General features: G+C 39.8%; 1 protein-coding gene across 2 annotated transcripts in view; it reads right to left on the minus strand.

Moving 5' to 3' along the window:
• The window catches only part of adamtsl3 (ADAMTS like 3), a 198,732-nt gene that overhangs the window by 59,244 nt on the left and 116,293 nt on the right, over positions 1-23,195 (minus strand). For both annotated transcript variants that reach the window (XM_088083412.1, XM_088083362.1), the window contains exons 5-8: positions 21,086-21,131; positions 18,992-19,228; positions 9,654-9,780; positions 598-672 (exon numbers count right to left, since the gene is read on the minus strand). In XM_088083412.1, the coding sequence (XP_087939538.1) occupies positions 598-672; positions 9,654-9,780; positions 18,992-19,228; positions 21,086-21,131 (485 nt within the window). The remainder of the gene's footprint in view (positions 1-597; positions 673-9,653; positions 9,781-18,991; positions 19,229-21,085; positions 21,132-23,195) is intronic.

Raw genomic sequence — 23,195 nt, forward strand, 5'->3', positions numbered from 1 at the left:
AGGGTAACATTCTCTACGAACATGAAGAAAATGTTGATGTTTTTCATCTTTAACAAATCAAATTAAATTTTTATTTAAAAAATGTTGTGTATTCTCAGTCCTCAGTAACATGTTCTGAAATTTGCTTTTAAAAAGTTCTTCCTTTTCTCTCATGTAACATTGTGGGAACATTTCATAAAAGAACATCTGTCATCTCCTAACATTACTAAATTATCCTCAGAAAGCTGCAATTAACATGTTACGTCTTGGTCAGTATTTAACCCTAAAGGGACATTATTTGAAATGATAAACATCCTTAAAATGTTCTTCAAACGTGAGATTAAAATGTTTTCTTTCAAACATTATTGCAATTTGTAGGTAACATTAGTCAGTGTTGTGGGAGCGTTTCCTGCTTGGAGGTATATATCAACTAAAAGCTGCAGTCAATATCACAACACATAAATATCAGGACAAAGTCAGGTTAAATCAAAAACAACAACAGGACATAATACACATGAAATACACGTTTGAATTCTCTTGTAAAATAAAATAAATTAAAAGAATCACTATTATTATTATTTTGATACTCAGCGTCTGAACTGAACCGCTGTCACTCACCCATCGTATCAGGTCCTTTGGCGTTGAGTCTGAGAAAGCGGCTTCCTAACGGCATCTCCAGCACGGTCTTCATGGCTGAGGGGAGACACACAGTACAACACAATACACAAAGACAGGCCAAATTAAAGGAAAAAACTCGCACACCTGAGTGGAGAATTAAACACGAGTAGATGCGCCCTTCCTCGTTCACAGTGATACGGTTGGTGGGTGTATTTCGGTAAAAAGAAAATAGTTCCTACATGAAACTGCCAACAACAAGGTCTGTGGATTATCTTGAGAAAACAGGTCAGGATTTCAGAAAGCAGGCATTGCTGTTGAAAAGTTTTTTTTGGCACTTTGAGCAGCATGAGCCGAGTACCATCTGATTCCATTGTACTGGAGAGAAGGCAGACAGCTCTGCGACTGATAACTGCAATACTGCAGCTCACAGCAAAACTGATAAATAGCTACAGGTGAGGGAAAAAAAGGTATATTTGGGCTCAGCTGCAGGGGACAGACAGGAGGAAGTGGCTTGTGGCTACTAACCAGCACAGGTGTTCCCTGTTGGTTAATTACACTCTCTTCTTATGCAGTAGCTGTCGTCCTCCTTGGGACATTTGTACTTTGAGACATTGGACTACTTGCCCTGCAGGAGGCATTGTAACTGTACTTCATGATCCTGCGTCGACTTGTTCTTATTTCTTAATATTGTAGGATTCTTTATTTGTTTTTGTAAATCTTTGAGGTGAGATTCTCTTATAAGCCTCACAGGTTTTTCTGTATTTCACCTGCACAATCTGCTTCTATTTTGTTGTTTTCTGCTGTTTTATTTTTTACTGTGCAAAATACATAAAATAAAAATAAAATATGCTTAATTGAAACAGGTCAATTACAAAAAATAACAAAAAAAGGTTTTTACACTTGCATGAAGTGGTATTTCAATTGATTTGAAAAGGCCATATTTAGCAAAACTGCAATGGAAACGCTTTTTTGGCTTTTCTAGGTCACATTATATACATAAAAGAGGCGCTACAAGAGATGTTGTTGCATCACCTAACTCTGAGAAAGTTAAGCAGGTCATCTGGAAGTTTTGAATCCACAATTCCTCTGTGAAATTGTGGACTATCAGCTCCCAGATCCCTCATACCTATAAGAGACTCGCCTTTCCATTATGGCTCCATAACACGCCTACGTCGCCTTCAATTGGAAATAATGACGGCTAGTGCGGTGGCTGCAATAGAAATAAAGCTGCTAATGTTTTGAACATCCATCGCCATGGTTACTGGGATGTTATCTTGAGAGGAAAAGTTGCAGAACATCACTCAGTGGAAACACAGTCATGTCATAATTGTGTTTAATTGCCATTTTGAAAGTATCGCTTAAGTTATGCACGAATGTGTAATGGAAACCCGCCTGTTACACACACTCACTATAGTTCACACACTGTTTCTGTGTCTATGCAAACGCAATCTGTTGTTATCCATCAGTTCAACAGTCTCAGCCAAAAGGAATTCATTAATTCACAGCTACTGTTTTGCTGCTGTAACAAATTATGGTGATCACTCCTTCCAATCTCGTATCTGCAGCGCATTAATCTATAACCCTGACAAGTCCACGAAAGCATCTGCACATCCACGAAATGCAGTTTCTCTGAAATAATTACGTCCAATCAAAGTCTGAAATCACACCGCTGCATCTGCACTTGTTCCTATTTCTGTCTCGTAGCCGGCCGATTGATGTCCCGCGCAACGATATCATTTGATGTCATCATAACTGACAGTTTACCAAACAGCCAGTGAGCCACGCGGTTTATTGTGACCTTGAATGTGCAAAATTAGAAGGTGAGACAAGGAAACGTTAAAAAGACAAGTAATTTCAGGGAAGAGATAAAATAACCGCAGACATACAGAGACCAAAAGCATTACATTTTAATGCATTATGCATACGGTAGGCCTTTAACTGTTTAAAGACAGAAAACAAAGTGTCACGCATATTTTTTTGACAATTAACAAGTTATTATACATAACATGCGACATGCAGGAAAAAAACTGAGGCCGGAATCGAACCCACGGCCGCTATGGCGAGGATTCAAGCTCTTTTCAGGGGCTCTTAAATATATTTAGTCCTTGAACTACATAATGGAGAGAGAGCTCCTGTATAGCTTGCATTAATGCCCTTTTATATTAAATTTTAAAAACCATCTCCACCGTTTTCCTGCCTGTTTTTGAGCGCTCTGACTGAAGAAGACCACCAAACCACACTCACTGCCATCCCTAACTCTGCCTGCTTTACTACAGCACGGCAGCACTGATCAACTCTGCAGACCTAAATAACATCCACATGTGTGCTGTTAATGTCAGTGAGCCTCGCTAACTAGTCAATCATGAGACTGCGGTACGGTGGCGCTCGCAGCGTACACAAACAGCTTAACTATTGAAAGTATTTACTGCTGTGTGGAAGCATTTCTGTTTTCCAGACTGCTGAAATACTCTGAGTTTTCACACTCCGAGTGTTTCTCCCTCTGTGGATAGGCGAGGAGGTATAGTAACGAGGCGAGACCTTTATAGACAAATGGAGTGTTAATTCTATTTTCCACATTTTATGAGAGTTACTTTTCCTTCTGGCGACAAACGAACGCTGAGCTCAAACAATTAAGCTGTTTTGGCAGCCGGCCACAGGGCTTTGCCCCCGAACGTAATTACGTTTGGAAACTGCATCTGCAACGTCCTTAATTTATGGAAGCTTATTTTTTTCTAACTCTAAAATGGAGATTAAATGTAAAGCCAGGCATTTAAAAAAAAGTGACCTTCAGAGTAAATAAGGGAAATGAAACACAGATAAACAGTTACGGGCTCATTTTACACGAGTCTGCCGGAGCCGTAAACTGAGGCTTCAGGGAAAACTGCGGCCGATTCATATTCCAAATGCAATGACTGATAAATAGAGGAGTCATGAATAATGGATGCGGAGGAACAAAGGTGATACTCTGTGTGTCTGTGATGGTAAATAAACTCACTAACCAAAGGAAGCCTAAATGGTCGTGATTGGTTTACGGCATCAGCTCTCGTCTCTCGGGACATTAAAGCTGAAGATGGAGCAGAGAGGACCCGAGACGCTGAAACTTAAAACCGAAGTGAAAACATGTGACAGGTGGAGTATCAGTGGCCAGAGAAACTTTTTACAGAAACCACAGCTTTACGGGTTTCCTCAGAGTGAAACAAGCCTGTTAAAAAGCCCGTCGAGGGAAGCGCCACAGAATCAAGACATGAGAAAGATTGGCAGGGTTCGTCCACATTTTTGACAAAAAATTTCCAGAACTTTTCCATGACACTGAGGCAAATCCTAAAGACCGTACATTCTCTGAAACGACCACCAATACTCCTTATCTGTTCTTTTTCAATACTATATAATAGCTTTTTAAAATATATATTATTTTAGAAAACAATTCATTCAAAACAGCATCAGAGAAAAATAATTAAAGATAACTTAAGGACTGTTTCTTATTTATGAAAGGGGAGGGGTAGTGCAGAAAAGGGAAGCACGTCAAATAAATTTTTAGGCACTGGGAAAAGACTTTTTTTTATTTTGGCTTTAGGGGAGGGGCATACAACTTCAAATGGCTGTATTTTGGGTTAGGGTTTTAAATTATGGCAGATTTCTAAATTTTAAATTAAAAAAATGTTCTTTTTCTTTAATTTTTTAAATAATAAAATTCTCTTTTTTCAATGAATTTTTCAATTTATTAATTTTTATTTATTTTTATATTTCTGGCTTTCCATACCCATGGGGCCGCAGCATCTTTTTTTAAAAAGCAAACAAAAAAGGTACGTCTAAAACATACAATAAAAAGCACCTCCTACATGGAGTGCACATGAGCTCCTCTCGAGCAGAATTCAAACCCACGCTTGTTTCCAGACACACAGCTGTGCGTGAGACTGTTTTTACTGATGTGTTTTAAATCTTGTTTTGTTTTAGCAAAAACGTAGGTGTTTGGGAAGTACTGAGCGCACGACTGGATAATGAGACTTGGTTTATACTGCAGGAGTTTGTGTGAGAGTCTATATATGGATGTTTTGATAAAGTTTTGTTGTTAAACTTAGTCACCGTTTACTTCAACTCAGAGATTATTCACCTTTTTTTGTATCCTCCGTTTTCTAGAGAGGCGTGCAAGCAAAACAAAAACGTTTTGTCCACAAACACGTAGTGAGTATTATAATTATTATGATGCAATGGAGCTACACTCATCATAACCCCGCCCCTGACAATGCAACAGTATAAAAACCAGAAGCATCATTAGCACAGTCCCGCGATTGGGCGTGGCCTCCGCTCCTCCAGCGGAGGATCAGAGAATACTCTGCATTTTTTCATGATTTTGAGTCTTTTACATACTTGGCCATTTTTTTGGTCATTCAAATTCAGTCTGGTGTTTGATAACACATCTTTCTGTGATGTGACAAACTCAGAACAGATAACACACATTTAATTATCACTTTACACGGATTTTAAACGATGCTAACTGCCCCCACAGACTGGCTTCCTTTCCTCTGTATCCGTAAAAAATGTGCACAATTATGGACAAAATGAATGCACAGTATGGACAGAAGACTCTGTCTCTGTCTCAGTATGTAACATTGAGCTAAAATGAACTCGCTTTCCTCCATAGTGAATTAAATAATAAAACAAACTATTCTCCATTTTCTGTGGACCCCTTGGAATTCCCCCAAGGACCCCTGGAGGTCCCCGGACCCCTGGTTGAGAGTCACTGCTTTAGTTGAGTATAGTCACCTGTAATTTCAAACTTCAGCAGAGCGTCAGCCGGTCTATCTGATCATCATCAAGTGATCTTTCCTCTGCCAGATCCTCTGAAGGACCTAACAGGATGTCATCACATCACACCTCACTGACTTCTCGGAGAGCTCCCTTTATTTTTTGTTTTATGATATGAAAGCCAAAGCAGGATATTTGGTTTGTATTCCTTCTCCTTGATCTACGGGCTCTCTGAAGGTTCCCGTCACAGCGCTGTGAAAACTCCCGCATCTGCCCACTGCTACACAAGTCCCAGTATGTCGTCATTGTCTCACTCCTGAGGACTTTATTTGGGCTCTGGAGCGAGGGAGGATTCTTGGATGAGGAAAGATGACTTAAGTGCAACTGGCAGTGGCAGACAAACCCGATACACAGAGACTCTTTCCGCTATTTAGGCCCCAGTCGATCCACATTACTCCAGTGCTACAAAGGCAGCCTTGTGCTGGACATTACGAGGAAATGTGCTATTAGGCTCCAGATGCTTAACATGATAGTTTATCGATAAGATCTTAAGTTGGGCTGAGTGTTAAAGCTTTATGAGAAAATGAAGGCCTGGTGAAGACGTGGAAAATGCCAGTTTGTGGCACAGCACTGTTCCAAAGGTGAAACTGAAACAGGAGGCGAGTTTCCAAAACTTTAGCAATATTTTCGAAAGGTTGATAAAACACAGTCGCAAGATGACTGCGTTTGCACTGAGTGATGTTATATGACATCCCAAGAAGCACAGCGATGGATGTTCAAAACATTAGCAGGTTTATTTCTAATGCAGCCACCAAACTAGCCGTCATTATTTCCAATGGAAAGGTGAGCCCTTTACACGTGGGAACGGCCACGTATGAGGGATTTTTTTTTAGATAATAGTCCATGATTTCACAGAGGAACTGTGGATTCAAACATCCGGATGATCCACTCAACTTTTGAAGAGTTACGCGATGCTCATGGCTCATAGACATAGCATCATGTGACCTAGAAAAGCCAAAAAATGAAGTGCTTCTATTGCAGTTTTGCCAAATATGGCTTTTTTGAATAACAGAGAATACGACCTCATGCAAGTGTAAAAATGTTTTTGGGATAAATGGGAGTTATGCTTTAATTGATACATTATTTTTTATAAAAAGCATTTTGATTCAGAGCAGAAAATTTTTATACATAAAATATTAATATCACGAGATTCCAAATATTTAAAACAATATAAACTTTGTTCTTCGCATTTGATGGACGAACTAAAAACCAGCCTTTCTTAAGGGTTTAAACTGTGGTCATTTCTTAGCCTTTGGTGCTGTTTGACTGGAATGCAATATTATATAATGTTATTTTTCTGCCAATCTTTTTCACCTTCACGTCATTCAAGGCAATAAAAGCAGGGCAGAGATTTCGGGTACAATTTCAACTACTTCCAAGGCACAATGAGAAGATAAATACCCTTTATGTGGGTCAGGATGGCCAAGTATTATCTCATGAGGCCACGAGCCAAAACTAGCGCACAACTAAGTGTTTTTTTTTATACAACTGTTGCTGGAGTTTTGACCCCTTTACATCAAAGCCAAACATTTTCCTAAGTGCTCTAACTTTTCAGACTTACTAATCATTGAAGGCTGCGTCTGTGTTTTACATTTCTCGAATAAAGACATTTCGGTTTTATTCTATTTATATAATACGTCTTATTCTTGTATATAATTCCACCCGAACGGTAATGACACACTCCTGCTGCTCTCTAAATATCCCCCTCATATTTAAACCCAGAGAAATAATTACACGGTCACTGGCTGTGATTTCTAATACCAGTCTTTTTTTAGGGATTCCAGCCATATTCATTTCCACTCCCCGAGGCATGCCAAAACAACTTAATTTGAAACATTTGATACAATACTCCAGCTCGAGAGCCAATAACTCTGGTATGCGTATATACTGTATTTGCTGCCAATATGTGCTTCATTAACCTGTTAAAACTTTGGGAAATGCTGCGCAGCCCTGGGAACGTTTAAACAAACTTCCACTCCAGTGGAAATTGCATTTTCATATTTTCAATATTGTGGTTATTTAAACTGCTTGGAGCCTCCAAATCTATCAGGCAGGAGCAGTTGAAAGGAGATGGACTGTGCAGTAAACACGCCCATTCAATAAAGACGAACATATGCACCTGTGTGTTTGCTTTTTACATGAAGAGACTGATTTTAAACAAAAATGCTCAGAGGTAAACATCAGTAAGTGTGGATTTATTGGTTTTTTTTGTTGTTGTTTTATTCAAGAAAACCACAGCGAGTACTGAATACTGATCCCCCTGTCAGCAGTTTCCCTCTAATCTCTCCTGACAGGCTGACTGATCGATGCTGAGCCAGTTTTGCTGCTCCAAACCTAAACCGAAAACTGATTAAAACTCATTTCCAAATACACATTTTCTGTCTGGATTTCTCTATTATGCATAGTGCATTTTTAAAAAATATATTTAATTTTATGAAAACCTGTGAAAAAAAATAATAAAAAAGAGAAACTGATTCGTGAACCGTGTCGCTCCATCTGCTCAACCAAATCCAACCAAATTTGTAACCTCGAGATGATTTGTGAGTCACAATCCTCCTACTGTCCTGATTTGCATTTGTGAAGCTCGCTGCATTTTCATTTACAAGTCAAGGATCCCGTAAAACTGTCAAACTGCCAGAAAATGAAACTTCACGTCAGTTTTTGGCAGTTCCTCATAGTTTTCGGTGCCACCTAGAAACAGTCATTAACCTGCATTTCCACAACAACTTTTCACAGTGATTGTATGTTTCTTCAAACCACTGTTGAATCTATGTTTCATACGCTGAAATTTTACATTTCTTTACATTTCACTGTTTAATTTTACGTTGTGGCAACACTGTGGTTAACGTGGTTAGGTTTAAGTACAAAAACCACTTGGTCAGGGTTTGGAAAGATCATGTTTGGGCTTAAAATATCCTGTTAGGTCACCACAACACAGATGGAAACAACCCGATGTCTCATTAAAGAAAATACCCAGTTTGGTTACCTCAAAGATAGCTGGACATGTCCCAATGTCTCGTTAAAAAAATGACTCAGTTGGGTCACTACAGACACTGGGAAATGTCTCTTGTTAAAAAATACCCCGTTTGGTCGCCAAAAACATGGTCAGAAAAGTCCCGACGTCTTGATAAGAAAATACATGGTTTGGTAGCCACAAAGACAGCCAGAAATGTCCCAATAAACTGTTTAAAAGATCGGCACAAACTTTGTGGTAAATATCCCAACCTCGTGTTAAAAAAATACCTGCTTTGGTCCCTGCAAACATGGCTGGAAATGTTTATTTCCAGTAGATTAGATAATTGCAACAGTCCGTTCTTCTGCATTTCAAAACAAGCTGTTCGGCAACTTCAGCTTATTCAAAATGCAGCTGTGAGGGTCCTGACAAAAACTAGGAAATATGAGCACATCACTCCAGCTCTAAAATCCTCACACTGGCTACCTGTCACTCAGAGAATTGATTTTAAAATCTTGCTGCTTGTCTACAAATCACTCTGTGGCTCAGCGCCCAAATATATCTCTGACATTCTTGTGACATATGGACCTTTAAGGGCCCTCAGAACATCAGGGGCCCTCAGAACATTAGGGGCAGGCCTGCTGAGCGTCCCAAAAGTCAGAATTAAACATGGCAAAGCAACGTTTTATTATCAGGCAGCACAAACCTGGAATAAAAGACAAGCCCCGACTCTGGACCCCTTTAATTAAAAGCTAAAAACGTTCCCTGTTTTTGCACTGCATAGTCCACCTGCTAATGACTGCAAACTTATTTCAAACTTGATTTTCAATCATTTTTAATAATCTTTTTACCTTTGCACTTCTTGTCTGCAAACGTATTGCTATTTTTAATGGTGATTTTACTTTTAATATTTTTTAATTATTTAGTAATAGATGCTGCATTTTATATCTCATCTCTTTACTCTTTTATTGTAAATCTGCATCCTTTATTATGTTTTATATTTCATTGCTCTGTAAAGCACTTTGAGTTGCCCTGTTGTATGAAATGTGCTGTACAAATAAAGCTGCCTTCCCTAAAACCAGCTGGAGAGATCACAGGGCCGAGCTATTTGCAGAGAGCTGAAAGGTGACGGACTTGGTAACATTTGTAGGAGGGAAAGGGCTGTAAGGGTCTTCGGATTTAAAGTTTGCTTTGTAAAGTTTTAAGGATGAGCTTGCTGAACACGAGGCTTAGAAATGGAACCAGAGTGGGTGAAGACGTGCGTGAGTCGGACGCAGATGACGAGTGAATCACCTACGTTGTTCGGGGGTAAGGTGCGGCAGGGCCTGTCCTCGTACCAGCCGGCATGTGGAGCCGTCGCCGCCACAGACGCCGCAGTTATCCTCCCTGGCACCGCTGGCCAGCTGCCGATCACAGCCCACCTCCTGCACAAGAATCACCAATAAACAGTCAGGAAGAGATATGACAAGATCTTTACTGTCATTGTTTAAATCAGTTTACGGAGAATAGTAAAATGAATTGAAAATGAGAATAAGCTGTTGTTGCAGCTGAACAGACACACACTGCGTGCAGGCTTTAAATGATATGAACACGAGTTTGTCTGCATGTTCTGTTTGGAGGATTGGTGACCTGTTCAAGCTGTTGCCCTCCCTGTAATCCTCCTCCCACAGCATGCTCTCTGTTCAAATTCAACTCCAATAACATGAACACAAAAAAACAGCAAAATAAAGGCAGCGTTTCTAATCAGTTCCATCTCAATATTTCATTTCAGGTCACAGGATGCTTCTACGCAGTCTCCAGCAATACAAATGCATGACAAATTAAGAAGGATCCAAGCATTACTTTGCAGGCAGTGTTTTCCAAAATCCCCATGAGATGTAATTGTTAGAGAGGTAGCAGCACATTTAAATTAGACTTCCTGGCTTTCAAAAACAACTGCATGGTTTTAAATTTATAATTAAACTTCAGAAGAAAGAAATTGATCCGCGGTGAGCTACAAATGCTCACGACAGCCTGCACAAACCAAGGATGATAAGTGACAATACAGACAGACCAAAATGGTCATATTTAACACACCCACGCACAGTGATGAAGCAAAATTTTGGTACGCTAAAGCCTCCACAGTTATGTTCAATGGACCCTTTTTAATGGTGTTGTACTTCAAGCTGTCAGTGCTCTGCTCACTCTTTTGCTGCTATCATTCCTGCGAGCCCCATTTTCACCTTCGCATCAACCTGCAGGCTCAAATCTGTGCGTTACAAAATCAGCACTACCATATCATATAGCACGGAAAAAACGATTTAGTTTGTCCCTATACATACTATGTCAAATGTAGCATACCCAAAAAAACAGGATGTTCTACTAAATGTCATGCTTTGGCTTAAAATACCTGTAAACATGGCAAAGTCAAGTTAAAGCACACCACATTTTGTGACACTTTCCCGGCAGGAAGCCCAGCGATGCCTCAGTAAATAGCAATCACTTTTTGTGGCACGATTCCAGATGGAAACACAGTGACGGGTCACTAAATAAAACACATTTGGTGGCTAAGACGCTGCTGGAAACACAGCGATGCACTTGAAAAAAAAAAATCCAATCGTTCTTGGCAGCGTTGTTTGGGTGAATGTAAAAAAGCAAAGCTGGCATAATGGCGGGTGTTCTTTTCTTTATGGGATGTTTGCAGAATCTCTGTGTAAAAGTGACTATGCCAACACACAGCCTGATGTCGATATGCTGATGCTTGTCATCCTGAGTCACTGTGACAGACTGACAAAACAAAGTGACACATACACACGGACAGACAGCGCTACACAGCAGCGCTCTCTTCCACTTTACTCCCAGGAATTGTATTATTTTCTCTGCTCCTTGTATACAGCTGGATATCATGCTGCTCTCTGCTGTATTATTAATCCATATACATGCACCGGAGGAGGGATTGGCCTCATTCCGTCACCGACAAACTTTCTGCTACAGCAACCCGGCGCCCCGTTCTGTGGCTCTGCCTTCATCACCAGGTGATGCCATTTCATCCCTGCCAGGCCCGGTGCCTGCTCTGCATGCCGGGACCGTCAGCAGCTGCACACATCCGTCATCCATCTCCCTTTAAGTACGTGTGCGTGGCCTGATTGTTGGTGTTTTCAGTTTAATGAAGCAGCCCGAGTCCCTCCAGAGATTTTTAATTTACCGGATTTTTACAGGCAGATTCTGTCATTCATACTAAGTTCGACTCGTGAGCTGAGTGCCGAACAACTGAAGTGAAAGAGGGACAACTTTCTCTAACCACGAGGAAATGAGCTCCATTTGTGAGTTTTTGTTTTCTACCTGGATTCCTGCCAACAAGCAAGTAGCTTCCCAATACTGCAGTCTCCTAATACTGAGGCCCTGTCCACACTAATGTTGATAAATCTGAAAATGGGTCTATTCAGCGGCTGTTGCTTCAGCCTTCCACCCACACAGAGCCGATATATCCCCTCAGGGAAAACACAGCTTTAGACGTCGCTGTTCGGACTCAGAAAAACTGATCTTTTCAAAAGAAATGTGTGATATATGGCAGTCTGTTACATCTAATATCTCAGTCAATTTGTTTTCCACTGTATTTGCACAAAACTATATTTTTGTCATTTTTAGAGTATCGTAATATATTGTAGTACCTTTGGTGGTGTATTTCTACAAGCTCATTTGAGTTTCTAAATTTCTAAATTCTCCAGATTTATTCTGCTTTCTGGAGAACTGTCTGGAAGCAAAGCTATGGATGTCCCAGTGTATAACAACCACTTTTCATGGCACTATTCTTGGTGGAAACTAAGTGAAAGGTCACTAAAAAACGCGTTTGGTGGCTAAATAGCTGCTAGAAACACAGTGATGACTTAAAATAAAAAAAAAAAATAATTAAAAAAAACCCCACTTTTTTGTGGCACTATCCCAGCAGAAAATGATGCATCGACGTCTCAGTAAAAAAACAAAACAACAAAAAAATACCACTGCGACACTAACCTAGCAGAAAAACACACGACGTCTTGATAATAATATAATAAAGTGCTTTTTATCACTGGTGGAAACACAGCGGCAGGTCACTAAAAAACAAAGAAACAAAAACATATTTGGTGGATTAGGAGATGCTGGGAACACAGCAATGACTTGCAAAAATTTTTTTTAAAAAAAAACAAAAAACACTTTTCTTGTTACTATCCCTACTAGAAAATAGCTACGAATCACTAAAAGCAACCTTGTCTGAAAATTTGGTTCAGCTGTGTGCCTGTCTGATGTCTGAATGTCAATAAAGGAATCTTGAATCTTGACGTCACTTGAGACACTTTAATATGATACACATGAACATACTAATATTACGTATCCCTTGTTTGCAGAAATGCACAATGCCAACATTTTTTCTGGCGACTGGGCTGTAAATCCTAATGAGGTCCATTTACGTCTTCAGTCATTGTCATTGTCCAGGGCCGCTGTTGTTTAACTGATGCAGTGTCCCCCACAGCTGTCACACAATGTCATAATGATGTCAGACACCACTTTGTCTCGGGCGGTCGTATTTTCTGGGCGTAGCAGCAAAGAAGTGTAAATCTTGGCACAAGGGTTTCTCCATGACGAATGAGAAATCTCAGACATCTCCACCAGTTTTGATACGGGCCTTCAGACACCCATCCTACGCTGTTTTTCTAAATATTTGCCTTTATTGGATAGAGTACGCTGGAGAGTCGGGGTGTAACAGGAAAAAAATCCCCATCAGCATACATTTCATTTATTTTGAACAGACATCAGAGTTTCTGCTTTTGTCTCTCTGGCGCTTTGGGTATGAAAAAAAAAAGCTTCAAAAATAAAATGTATTATTATTCATTATTATTAGGAACTCATATTGGTTGTTTCTAAGGAGCAGTAAGAACTCTACTCGAAAATAATTTCCTGCTCCTTCAAGGTGCACCTTTTTCATTATTCAAACTAAATATTAGAAATTATTCCACCTCTGGCACCCCATGGCGTTTCCTGGAAGCGCAGTAATATCAATGACAATAACTCCTGCTGTTCGGCATTCAAAATAGGACTGGGGAAAAAGGGAAACTCTCTGTTGATATTGTACTTTTTAGTGTGCAGCTGAGAGAATCCACGAAATAAATCAGGCTGTAAGTGACTGAGCTCGGGGTGTATTTATGGGGATTAGGAGCATGTAATACTGTGTAGAATCACTGGTGCGTGCCGCCACGATGCAGACTGTCGGATCACTGCATCTAAAAAAAGTCAGTGTTTGGAAAACTTAAAAAACTTTTTCTTCTTACCTTAAATGACGTACTGTTACGAAGAATAAAGGGAAGGGATGTTTATTAATTTCAAAAAACAGCTCAAAAAATCTTAAGGCGTGATGAACAGACTGAATTGGTTTTTTCACTTTTTGTTAGCTGTTTTTTGTTGGTGTGTGTGTGTGTGTGTGTGGGTGGGTGGGGGGTCATTAGTCATTAGTCATTATCTGTCATTAGTAACTTGATAAAAAATCTGCACTGTGAGTTGCTGGATTTTTTTTTTTTTTTTTTTTAAAAAGCCAATTTTAGAGTTGTAATTTCTTAAATTAGTTTGGGGACTATTTTTCTGTCGTTATTTTTCATGGATTTTAGTGGTTAGGTAGCTCCAGCACGCTTTAACTCTTGACTTACAAGCGTAACGCCAAAAGCCACCTTCCGAACCGGGACTTTTGTTGCCTTCACAGATCTCTGAACTACAGTACATGTTTGAGATGCCACTGATGCCACCAGCTCTCCTGCAGTCTCTGCATCTGATCACTTGTCACAGATGTTTACTCGTGCATTAGTGGATCATCTCAGCAGGGAACAGCCAGCTCAAACACTCTCCAGCCTTCAGGTAAACAAGACTTCACGCTTAGAGAAAAACTAGCCACAGACGCAGAGAGAAGCTAGGAAACAGGCAATGCTTAATCAGTGGTCTTGTATGAGATTGTTGATACCACGGTTAAAAATACCGGCCTTTGCCCTCAAATTTACAGTAAAATCACAAGTTTTTTTCAAGCTAACAAATGTATCATAAGGCCATCCAACAGTGACAAGTGTTTTGTTAGGACTGCTCAACAGGATATTTGTGATGAAACAGGCTGTGCACCAACTGCAGGGTTTCCCACACATTCATTCATCTGTGGCAGCCTGCCACGATTAAAACTTCTGCTGCCACAAATGGAATTCATATTTTTTGAGGTGGACTTTTCAGCACTCTCTAAATAATTACTGTTTGCACCACACTCTCGGCGTACAGAGCGTACTCTGGGCACAGATGGAGCAGCAGAACCTCAGGCGCATTTAGAGTCAAATTTAACTGATTACTGTGCTGGGTGTAAAAGTTTGCATTCACTCACGAGATGATATTTGATATCTGGCATTTTGCAGATTATCTGTATCTGTATTATATTTCAATGATCTCTGACAAAATTAATATATTAAAAAGTGCAAAGAAAGTGTCAGCATGGGAGGAACTTTCACTTTGTACAGAATATTTTTATTTTTATTCTAAATGCTTATCAGAAACATATATATTAGTTCAAAATATCAGTCATCAGTCTCATTAACTACTTATAGTTGGTATCGGTATTGGCCCTGAAAAAACAGTATCCGTCGAGTGCCAGTCATGTTTTGGAAAACCTCTGTTCAGTTAGCTTCTGTAACTCAATCTCTCAGTAGCTTGTCTAGGATAAGCCTTTCAGAGAAAAGTGTGTTTACTTTCCATACGGACAAAACTTGAGCAGCGACTGGCCAGGTGTGTGGAGGTGAGACAGTATGCAGAATTTGAACTTCTCTCTCAAGTTCTCCATATTTTTCTCTGTATCTCTGCAAAACAGCTACAAAACAATTGCCTTTTGTTTCAGACATACTGCGGCTTAATCCTGTCTTGCACCTCATAGTTTTTTCATTAGTTTACTTTTAAAGCCTCGTGATGATCTGACTGCTACAACAAAGGTTATTCCAGCCTAAGAAACAACATTTTGCTGACATGAAAGCGTTCATGCACTGCACACACATAAATACACACTCAAGTGTATTACATAAACAACACCAGTTGCAGCTCATTTTGTTAATGGCGTATGACCGGGGCTTGGCGCTGTGACCGGAGACACTGATATATAATGCTGATAGTAAGACACGACATGTAAACACTGGATATTTTTACTCCCCGAGTCCGTCACTGCTCCATTACCCTTCAGCTACTTGACATTGTTTGTGTATTTCTTAAACATAATTTACGGTTGTTGAGTAAAAAGCTAAGCAGTCTGAGAACTTCTTTTTCCTGTGAATGAAAATGCTCGTTCTATCGTCGCCTGATATTTCAGGATGACATCTGCAGATGGGGAAAGGTGTAAGCCTCTTATGGCTCCTGTATCAAGATATCATTACAGGATATTGTGCAATTTCAGGTGTCAGATTGAGAAAGTGTCTGTGTTTCCGCTGAAGGAGCTGCAGCATGAGCCGCTGCTGTGTGATGGAGACTGCTGGATTTGCATAAGCAGGGCGTGTTGTTAATGGATCTGGCGCGGATGCTATCATCTCGGCTGTTGTTGAGGAAGCAGAGAGGAGATAACCCCTTTCTCTCACTGCAGTTCCCTCTGTTGTTTAATCCTCTACTTCTTTCCTTATGTCAGAATTTTTCACTTTTTTTCTTAACTTTTGCTCTTATGCTAAAGCTTTTCGTTCTCTAGAGGTATTATCTTCGACTTCTTTTATTTCATCACACCCCTTCACTGCAGCTGACTTTCAATCAATAATTTTTGGTGCGTTAAGTCATAACGACTTTACAGTTTTTTAAATTTCCTCAATATCAGAGAGGCAGGGATGGAAGTAACAACTTACATTTACTCTCAGTACTGTAACAAAGTCATTTTTAGTGTACTTCTAATCTGTAATTTTACTTTTATGTAAGTATTTTTTTTAATTGGAGTCAACCAATATTGGTTTTTCAGGGCTGATACCGGTACAGATTATTAGTAGTTAGGTTGACCGATAACCGATATTTGGAACCGATATGCATTTACATAAAAAATAAATAATAAATATTTAGAAATTTGAAATGTAGCAAAGTCCAAAACTGAAACTTTTATCTTAAACTGCAAGTTACCAGCAACTTTAAAAAAAAAAGAAAGTTCAGTGAAAATTTAAAGAAATGATAATTGAATAAAAATAGCTCCCTGAGTTTTACAACGTGAAAGCACAGTTACTGAAATGTAACCTGTGCAACCTACGATGAACCTGTCTGTTGTTCCTTGTCTTTAATGTTCCTAACTAAAACCAGTAAAAAAAAAAGTATATCCAGTATATATAGTATATATATAAAGTTGAACACTGAGCAGATTGAGGACGAATTGCATGTTTGCAAGGCTGACAAAGTGAAGTTCAGAGTACAACTACAAACTCTTTGAAGTCACTCTAGAGATGAGAGCAGCTGCTGCGTTGCTGAGCAATGTTGCGTGGGACTAAAATTGTCTTTTCTTTGCTTAAGTGTTTGTGGCTGCAACCACTGGGGAGTTTATGTTGCTTTAGTCTACAGTTTCTGTAAGAGGTGTCAGGTTAATTAATGATATCCATGACACAACTGCTGGTGAAAGAATGCATTTGCCAGATAAACAGCACTTCACGGGTGGCTTTGTGTGTTTTTAAATGTCAGTAAATAAAATGTTTGTTGACTTCAACCTCCCACAGTGTCAAACCAGCCATCTCCCCTGTGTACAGGTCAGGGTGGTGTGGCTATTAGCTGGATGACTAAACAGTGTGATTTATTTTTGTACAAAATGAGAGAAAAGAAGCAAAATAAAAAACGACGAGCTGTTAAAAACTCACTGATTCTTGTTTGCCGCTTCAACAAAACGGATGGAAATGCATCAAAATTCACCTGACAGCTGGACGAGAACACTCAGCAGCTGTTAACAGGTTTACACCACCTCCCTCTGCCACATTACCTTTGTGTCAAAGAATATATACTGTATAAATAGCATTATCGGAAATGGGCCTGTCAAGTGTGACACATGTGCTCCTCCTCCTGTCAGGCACGCACAAACAGCCTCTAATCAAGCAGCCAGCCTGGAAGCAGAGGCGATCCACAGTAAATCCCTGTGTGTGCATCCTAAAACAAAGCTCCGCTAAATATAGCGTCTCTGACATGATTATGACACGGCAGGGACCAAAGTTTCCATGTCCCAGCTCACTCTTTGAGATCATGATGGCCCATTACAAGACCATATCATTGGCTATGAGGCAAAGCACCAATGTGAATACTCCATGCAGTAATGTTTCCCATGGTAATAGTGCACTGGGGTTAGTAGGAGATGGTCCTACTAAACGGAGAATATTAGTCTTTTTTGGCAAAAGGTCAAAAAACACATACAAAATACATGTTTATCTTTAAGTGAGCCGGATCAGTTCAGCAGCTGGAAGAAAATGTTGGCATCCTGCAAACCATGAAAACATTACATTTGCACATTAGTATCATATCAACAGCAGGCAGCTTTCCATGAACCTTAAAACTGTGCAAATTAAAAGTGTGAAACACACCTAATGAAAATTTCAATTTCGTAGAAAAAAAATCCCAATTATAGCAAAAACATTTTTATGCTCGCATGAGGTGGAATTTCAGATGATCAAAAAAAGCCATATTTCACAAAACTGCAAAATATTTACTTGCAGGATGTAAATATGTTTATTTCTGCGGTAAAGCTGGTCATTTTATCATTAGGTCGGGGTGATGACGATAGACTCACTTTTGGAGCCGGCCTCAAGTGGACAGGACAGGAACTGCAGTTTTTGGAGCTTATGCTTTGGCTCACTTTCTAGCCTCTTAGGTTGCCTCTTGTCTGCAACATGTGTTGATGGATTTACTAAAGGAATTCGTTTTTTAAAGTTAAAAAAAAGGTCTTTAATTTATTCTCTAATTAATCAGGCGCAAAACAAGTGAAGGACATTACAAAGACAATACTATGTAGGAGAATAGACAGGTGAAAAAAGAGCAATTGACACAAAAGACAAACAGGCACAATGACATATTGGGACAATGTATACTGAGGGTGTTGAATAGCTGTGGTGTGTGTGTGTGTGTGTGTGTGTGTGTGTGTGTGTGTGTGTGTGTGTGTGTGTGTGTGTGTGTGTGTGTGTGTGTCTGTGTAGCAAGGAAGATGGCAAAAAGGTAAAGAGTCAAGAGTATAAACAGATTAAGCAAAATAAGTAAAGAAAAGATAAAAGAGATAAAAATAAATAAATAAATAAAAATAAATAAATAAATAAATTCTCTTCCAGCCCCTTTCCCTCCCTGCCTCACTCCCTAAATTCAGGTCAACAAATTTAAAATTTAACTGAATTGCAGAGATTTCCCTTTCCCACAGGCTGAAATGCTTTAATGATTGTTATTCTATAGTATAGTTGTTTGTTTTATTTGTTAAAAAAATAAATAAAAGAGCTGCAAAGAATACGCAGCATTTCATGTTGCAGAACTGTCCCATTATTTGTGGGATGTTATTTCCTACCACTGCACCATTTTGTTCTTCAGACAGAAAATGAGACTGATGATGGAGGTATTATCTAATTATATCACAGGTCGCTGTCACTGACTGACTGACAACAGCTTACTTATAACACGGTCCCTCACCTGACACACTCCACTGATGCACATGTCGAAAGCGTCCGCCCGGCATCGTGTCCCGTCCAGCACTTTGGGGGCAAGTTCAACGGTGAGACTCCGCCCTTTAGCCTGGCAGCGCAGCGCGCAGGGGGCTGAGGGGTCGTAAGGTGACGGCAGCCACTCGTAGGTGACGCCCTGGTACTTGATGTCATTGTGAGCTGAACACTGCTGGGCCCGAAAATCACCCGACTCAGCAGGACAGTCCTGAGGAGAGGGACAGGGACAGAGGGTGAAAAGAGACACAGAAATTATTCATTTTCAGTGTCATTTTATGAAAGTTTATATATAAACACATGTTTTTATCATCTTCTATACCATCATCCTTAAGCAATTTCTTTATATTTAAGTAGGTCTTCATTTGTCCAAATGTGTAGCCACACCCAGCTCGTACAAGCGACTGGGCGTTTAATTGGGACTACGCTGATAGTTGAAGTTTAACAGGAAACACAACTAAAGTCTGGGCTTTATTTTAATTCAAAAACCTGGGAAGAAGGTAATAAGCATCACAAGAAGAAATGACCCAGAAGTTAGCAATAAATTTGTTGAAAATTACCTGAACCCCCGCCAACATCCAAAAGAGAAGTAAAAAAAAAGAAAAAAAAAACAAAGAAAGTAATGACCTGAAAAAAATCACTAGCAGCAAGACTGTGCCACTGCACCCGGCTGGTAAAAGGGACTAGGCTTTTATTTGAAGTTTTCAGGTATCTGCAATCATCCAAGACAATTTATCAGCTACTAGAAATCGGAATAAAGCATTTCCAAGTTTTCCAGGATAAGTGAGAATCCTGGATACGAGTGGTCAGGCCAAAGTGCGCCGTCAGAAATGCAATGTCCATGACGACTCAAACCACAAACTAAAGTAGGTAATAAAATGTTGCATTTCATGTGTTTGTTTGGTTCAAACTGGACGTAGTAAAAAATCCAGCCAGCCTGACCGCGGCAGAGGAGGAAATAGTGCAGAAAAGCTGTCAACAGCTTAACACCTGGTTGCTTCTGGGGACTGAAAGCAGTCTCGGATCAATAAGGGATGCTTGTTCCTCCGGGTGACAACTGGCAGACTTTTGGCATCCAATAACTCTCTCTTCTCCCTGACTGAGAACTGGACACATTCAGCCTGACACATCAGCTTCACTCCGTCACACTCTGCCAGCCTACATATCCTTCAGACGCCTATATGAAGCCTGCAGTTCGCACAGTCGGCTTCCACGTGTGAGAGAGGGGGGAAACGGGATAAATATTATCCTGGGACCTTTTCCCACTGGATGTGATTGAAGCTCTGCAAATGAATCCAGACTAAACCACCTCAGTGGGGACGAGGAGAAATACGACTTGTTCTCCTCTGATTAAAAATGGTGTTTCAACAGGCTGGATGTGTTTCTGCGGTTTGGGAAAGTGCGACTGTAGAGCGGTCGTCGTGGGGGTGGTTGTGGTTGTTGGTCTTTCATGGATCAAATGACGACCGTTGATATTACCTGATGGGCTGTCAGGGACCAGTGGAGGATTATTCACTTTTTACATTAAACAGGCTTTATTATGGCAAAATAATTGATGCGTCTTTTATTTCCCTACCTGGCACACATACAGAACGTCACATATTTGTGGTATGACCTGAACTTGTCATAGAGGGCTGGGGGTACATTTAATGACTGCAGAGTCCTACATTTGGTATTCTTTCCTCTTACAAGTATCCAGATCAATAGGAAATATTATCTTAACCCCTTGAAACCCAAGCAAATTTGCTCAATTTATTTAAAAAATAAGGGAAGAAGGCAACCAGCAACTTAAGTAATTACCTCAAAGTTTGTAAGAAATTAGTAAAAGGAAAAAAAAAAAAGGAAAGTCCAAAGCAAAAACAAACAAGGAAATGACTGCTTATATTAGTGTATTAAAATAATTATAATTTTGTAACAGAATTTCAAATATTAAAGTATTTAAAGGTTTTGGGGTTATGTAAAATTTGCAGCTGAAAATTTAATATTTTTAGATAGAGTCTTGCACTGAAATTTAACATGTATAAATTCAAAATGCATTTAAACAAAAAGTATTAATGTTCAGACTCACTTTGTTGCTGCAGGTTCTGTAGCGGATGTTTTTGCCATCACAGCTTCTGCAAGGGAAGGTGAAAAAAAATTCTCAGCAAACTGACAGGTGACACAAAACTGCATGCAAAACATGAGTTAACCAAAATCTTGAAAATCATTTAATGCCACTGCTACTCTTGTCTTCCACTGCCAGACTGTTGCTCACCTTTTTATGAATAGAAAGAATCCTGTAGTAGCTGTTTTTCTGAATTTCGACCATAGTCGTTCCATAGGTACAGGGATTTTGTTAAAGCACCAATAGCATTACAACGATTCCGCATTTCCTTTTAAGTTTCAGCTGTTCTCAAAAGATTTTAACCCACAGAAGTCAGAGTGAACATTATTTACAAACTTACTTAGATGTATGAAGTAACAGAACATGGTTTAAGAAGAGACACACTGCAATAAATCCCTCGAATTAATGTGAATTCAGCCATTCTGCTTGTCCATTTATTGTATTTTTCTTCACTGATGCTTCTTGTTTTGCAAATTTCCCCATAGTGGGACTAAAAAAGAATGATTTTATCTCATTTTAATTTGCCTTTGTTTGTTTTTTATGTAATTTCTGATGCCTTGAGCATCACAAACAAAATCTTATTCATTACATTGATCAGCAAGTTCATTCCATATCTGTGGACCTCTGCAGGTCACACTAAAACTTGTACATTTGAGCTTGTGTTTCTTTTTCATTAAAAGTAGCTTTTTGCTTTTTTTATGTGCATGAGAGGAAAGGTAAATCAGGATAAGTTCACAGAGTCTGTCAAGGTGCCTAAATAATACATTGTGCATGACACAGGCATTATGAGAAGTGTTGCATTCAGTAAGTTGCAGAAGTTTGTAGCCATAAAAGAGGGCCTAAAAGATGCAGTGCTTTACACACCAGCAGTAGTTGAAGTCGATTCACGGACAGAATGTCAGTGTGAAGACCTCAGAACTGGGGTTGGAAATACAATAATTTCACAAATTGTTTTATAAGTCTGTCAGTTTCTAGTGTTGTGCTGCAGGGCATCTTCTTACTGTCTTTTCAGCCTACTGTTAATATTTTCTCTGACTTTTCCAAACTTTGTTGAACTTCTATCAATTCGCTCTGGATAGGACCTGCAGGCAAATACCTGAAGAATGAAAACGTTATGGATCACTAAACAAACACGCACGTAACCAGTAAAATACCCATGCAGGTACACACATACACACACACACACACACACACACACACACACCTGTAAGGTTACAGCACTTTCCACCTGCAGCACACATCACCTCGCCAGCAGCCATCTCAGCACTTCAGAGTTCCAGCTGGCAGAACCCAAAATGTCAAACAAAACTGAATACACACACACACACACACACACGCGCACACACACGTACACACATGCACACACACACACACACACACACACAAAATGAACCTGAGCCCTGTGTGAAATGTGCCATAGCACAACGGTTCTTTCCCCGTGACAGCATGGACACGCTGTTAAATCCGTTCCACCTTGTTAGCAACAATAACAACACCCAATCTCTCGTTGTGTGTTAACTGCCACAAAGTGCACGTTTAACCTGCCGACTTGCAATAACATTAGATTAAACTGGTAGCAGCTCATTTATCCCAGTGTAAAGCAGGCGTGGTCTAATCTGCCATTTTGGGCAGATAGGGAGCTGAGAGCCACACTGCAGCCTTTCAGCCAGCTCCGAGCGAAACAAACACAGACAACAGAAAACCACAGCTCCATATTAATGAACCAATTAATGGATTTCTCCTGTTGAAATGCATGAATAACTGCTCAGTGACAGGCAGAGTGTTTGTGTGTGAGTGTGCACTGTGGTTTCAGGGTCTGGGAATGTTTACAGCTATAACCATTAGTCTTCTGCTAAACCCAAAACACAGAAATATAAACAGTGCAGGTCTGTTATTGGCTTTCTCAGGACCGAACACAACTACTGTGTGACAGTAGGCAGGTTTCCATTACAGATTTGTGCAAAACTTAATCGATATTATGTTTAAAACATTAGCAGCTTTATTTCTACTGCAGCCACCCCACTAGCCGTCATTGTTTCCAATCCAAGGCTGAGTAGGTGTGTTATACAAGCGA

The sequence above is a fragment of the Plectropomus leopardus genome, chromosome 1, assembly GCF_026936395.1.
Source record: "Plectropomus leopardus strain MGB_pleo_1.0 chromosome 1, ASM2693639v1, whole genome shotgun sequence".
NCBI lineage: Eukaryota > Metazoa > Chordata > Actinopteri > Perciformes > Serranidae > Plectropomus > Plectropomus leopardus.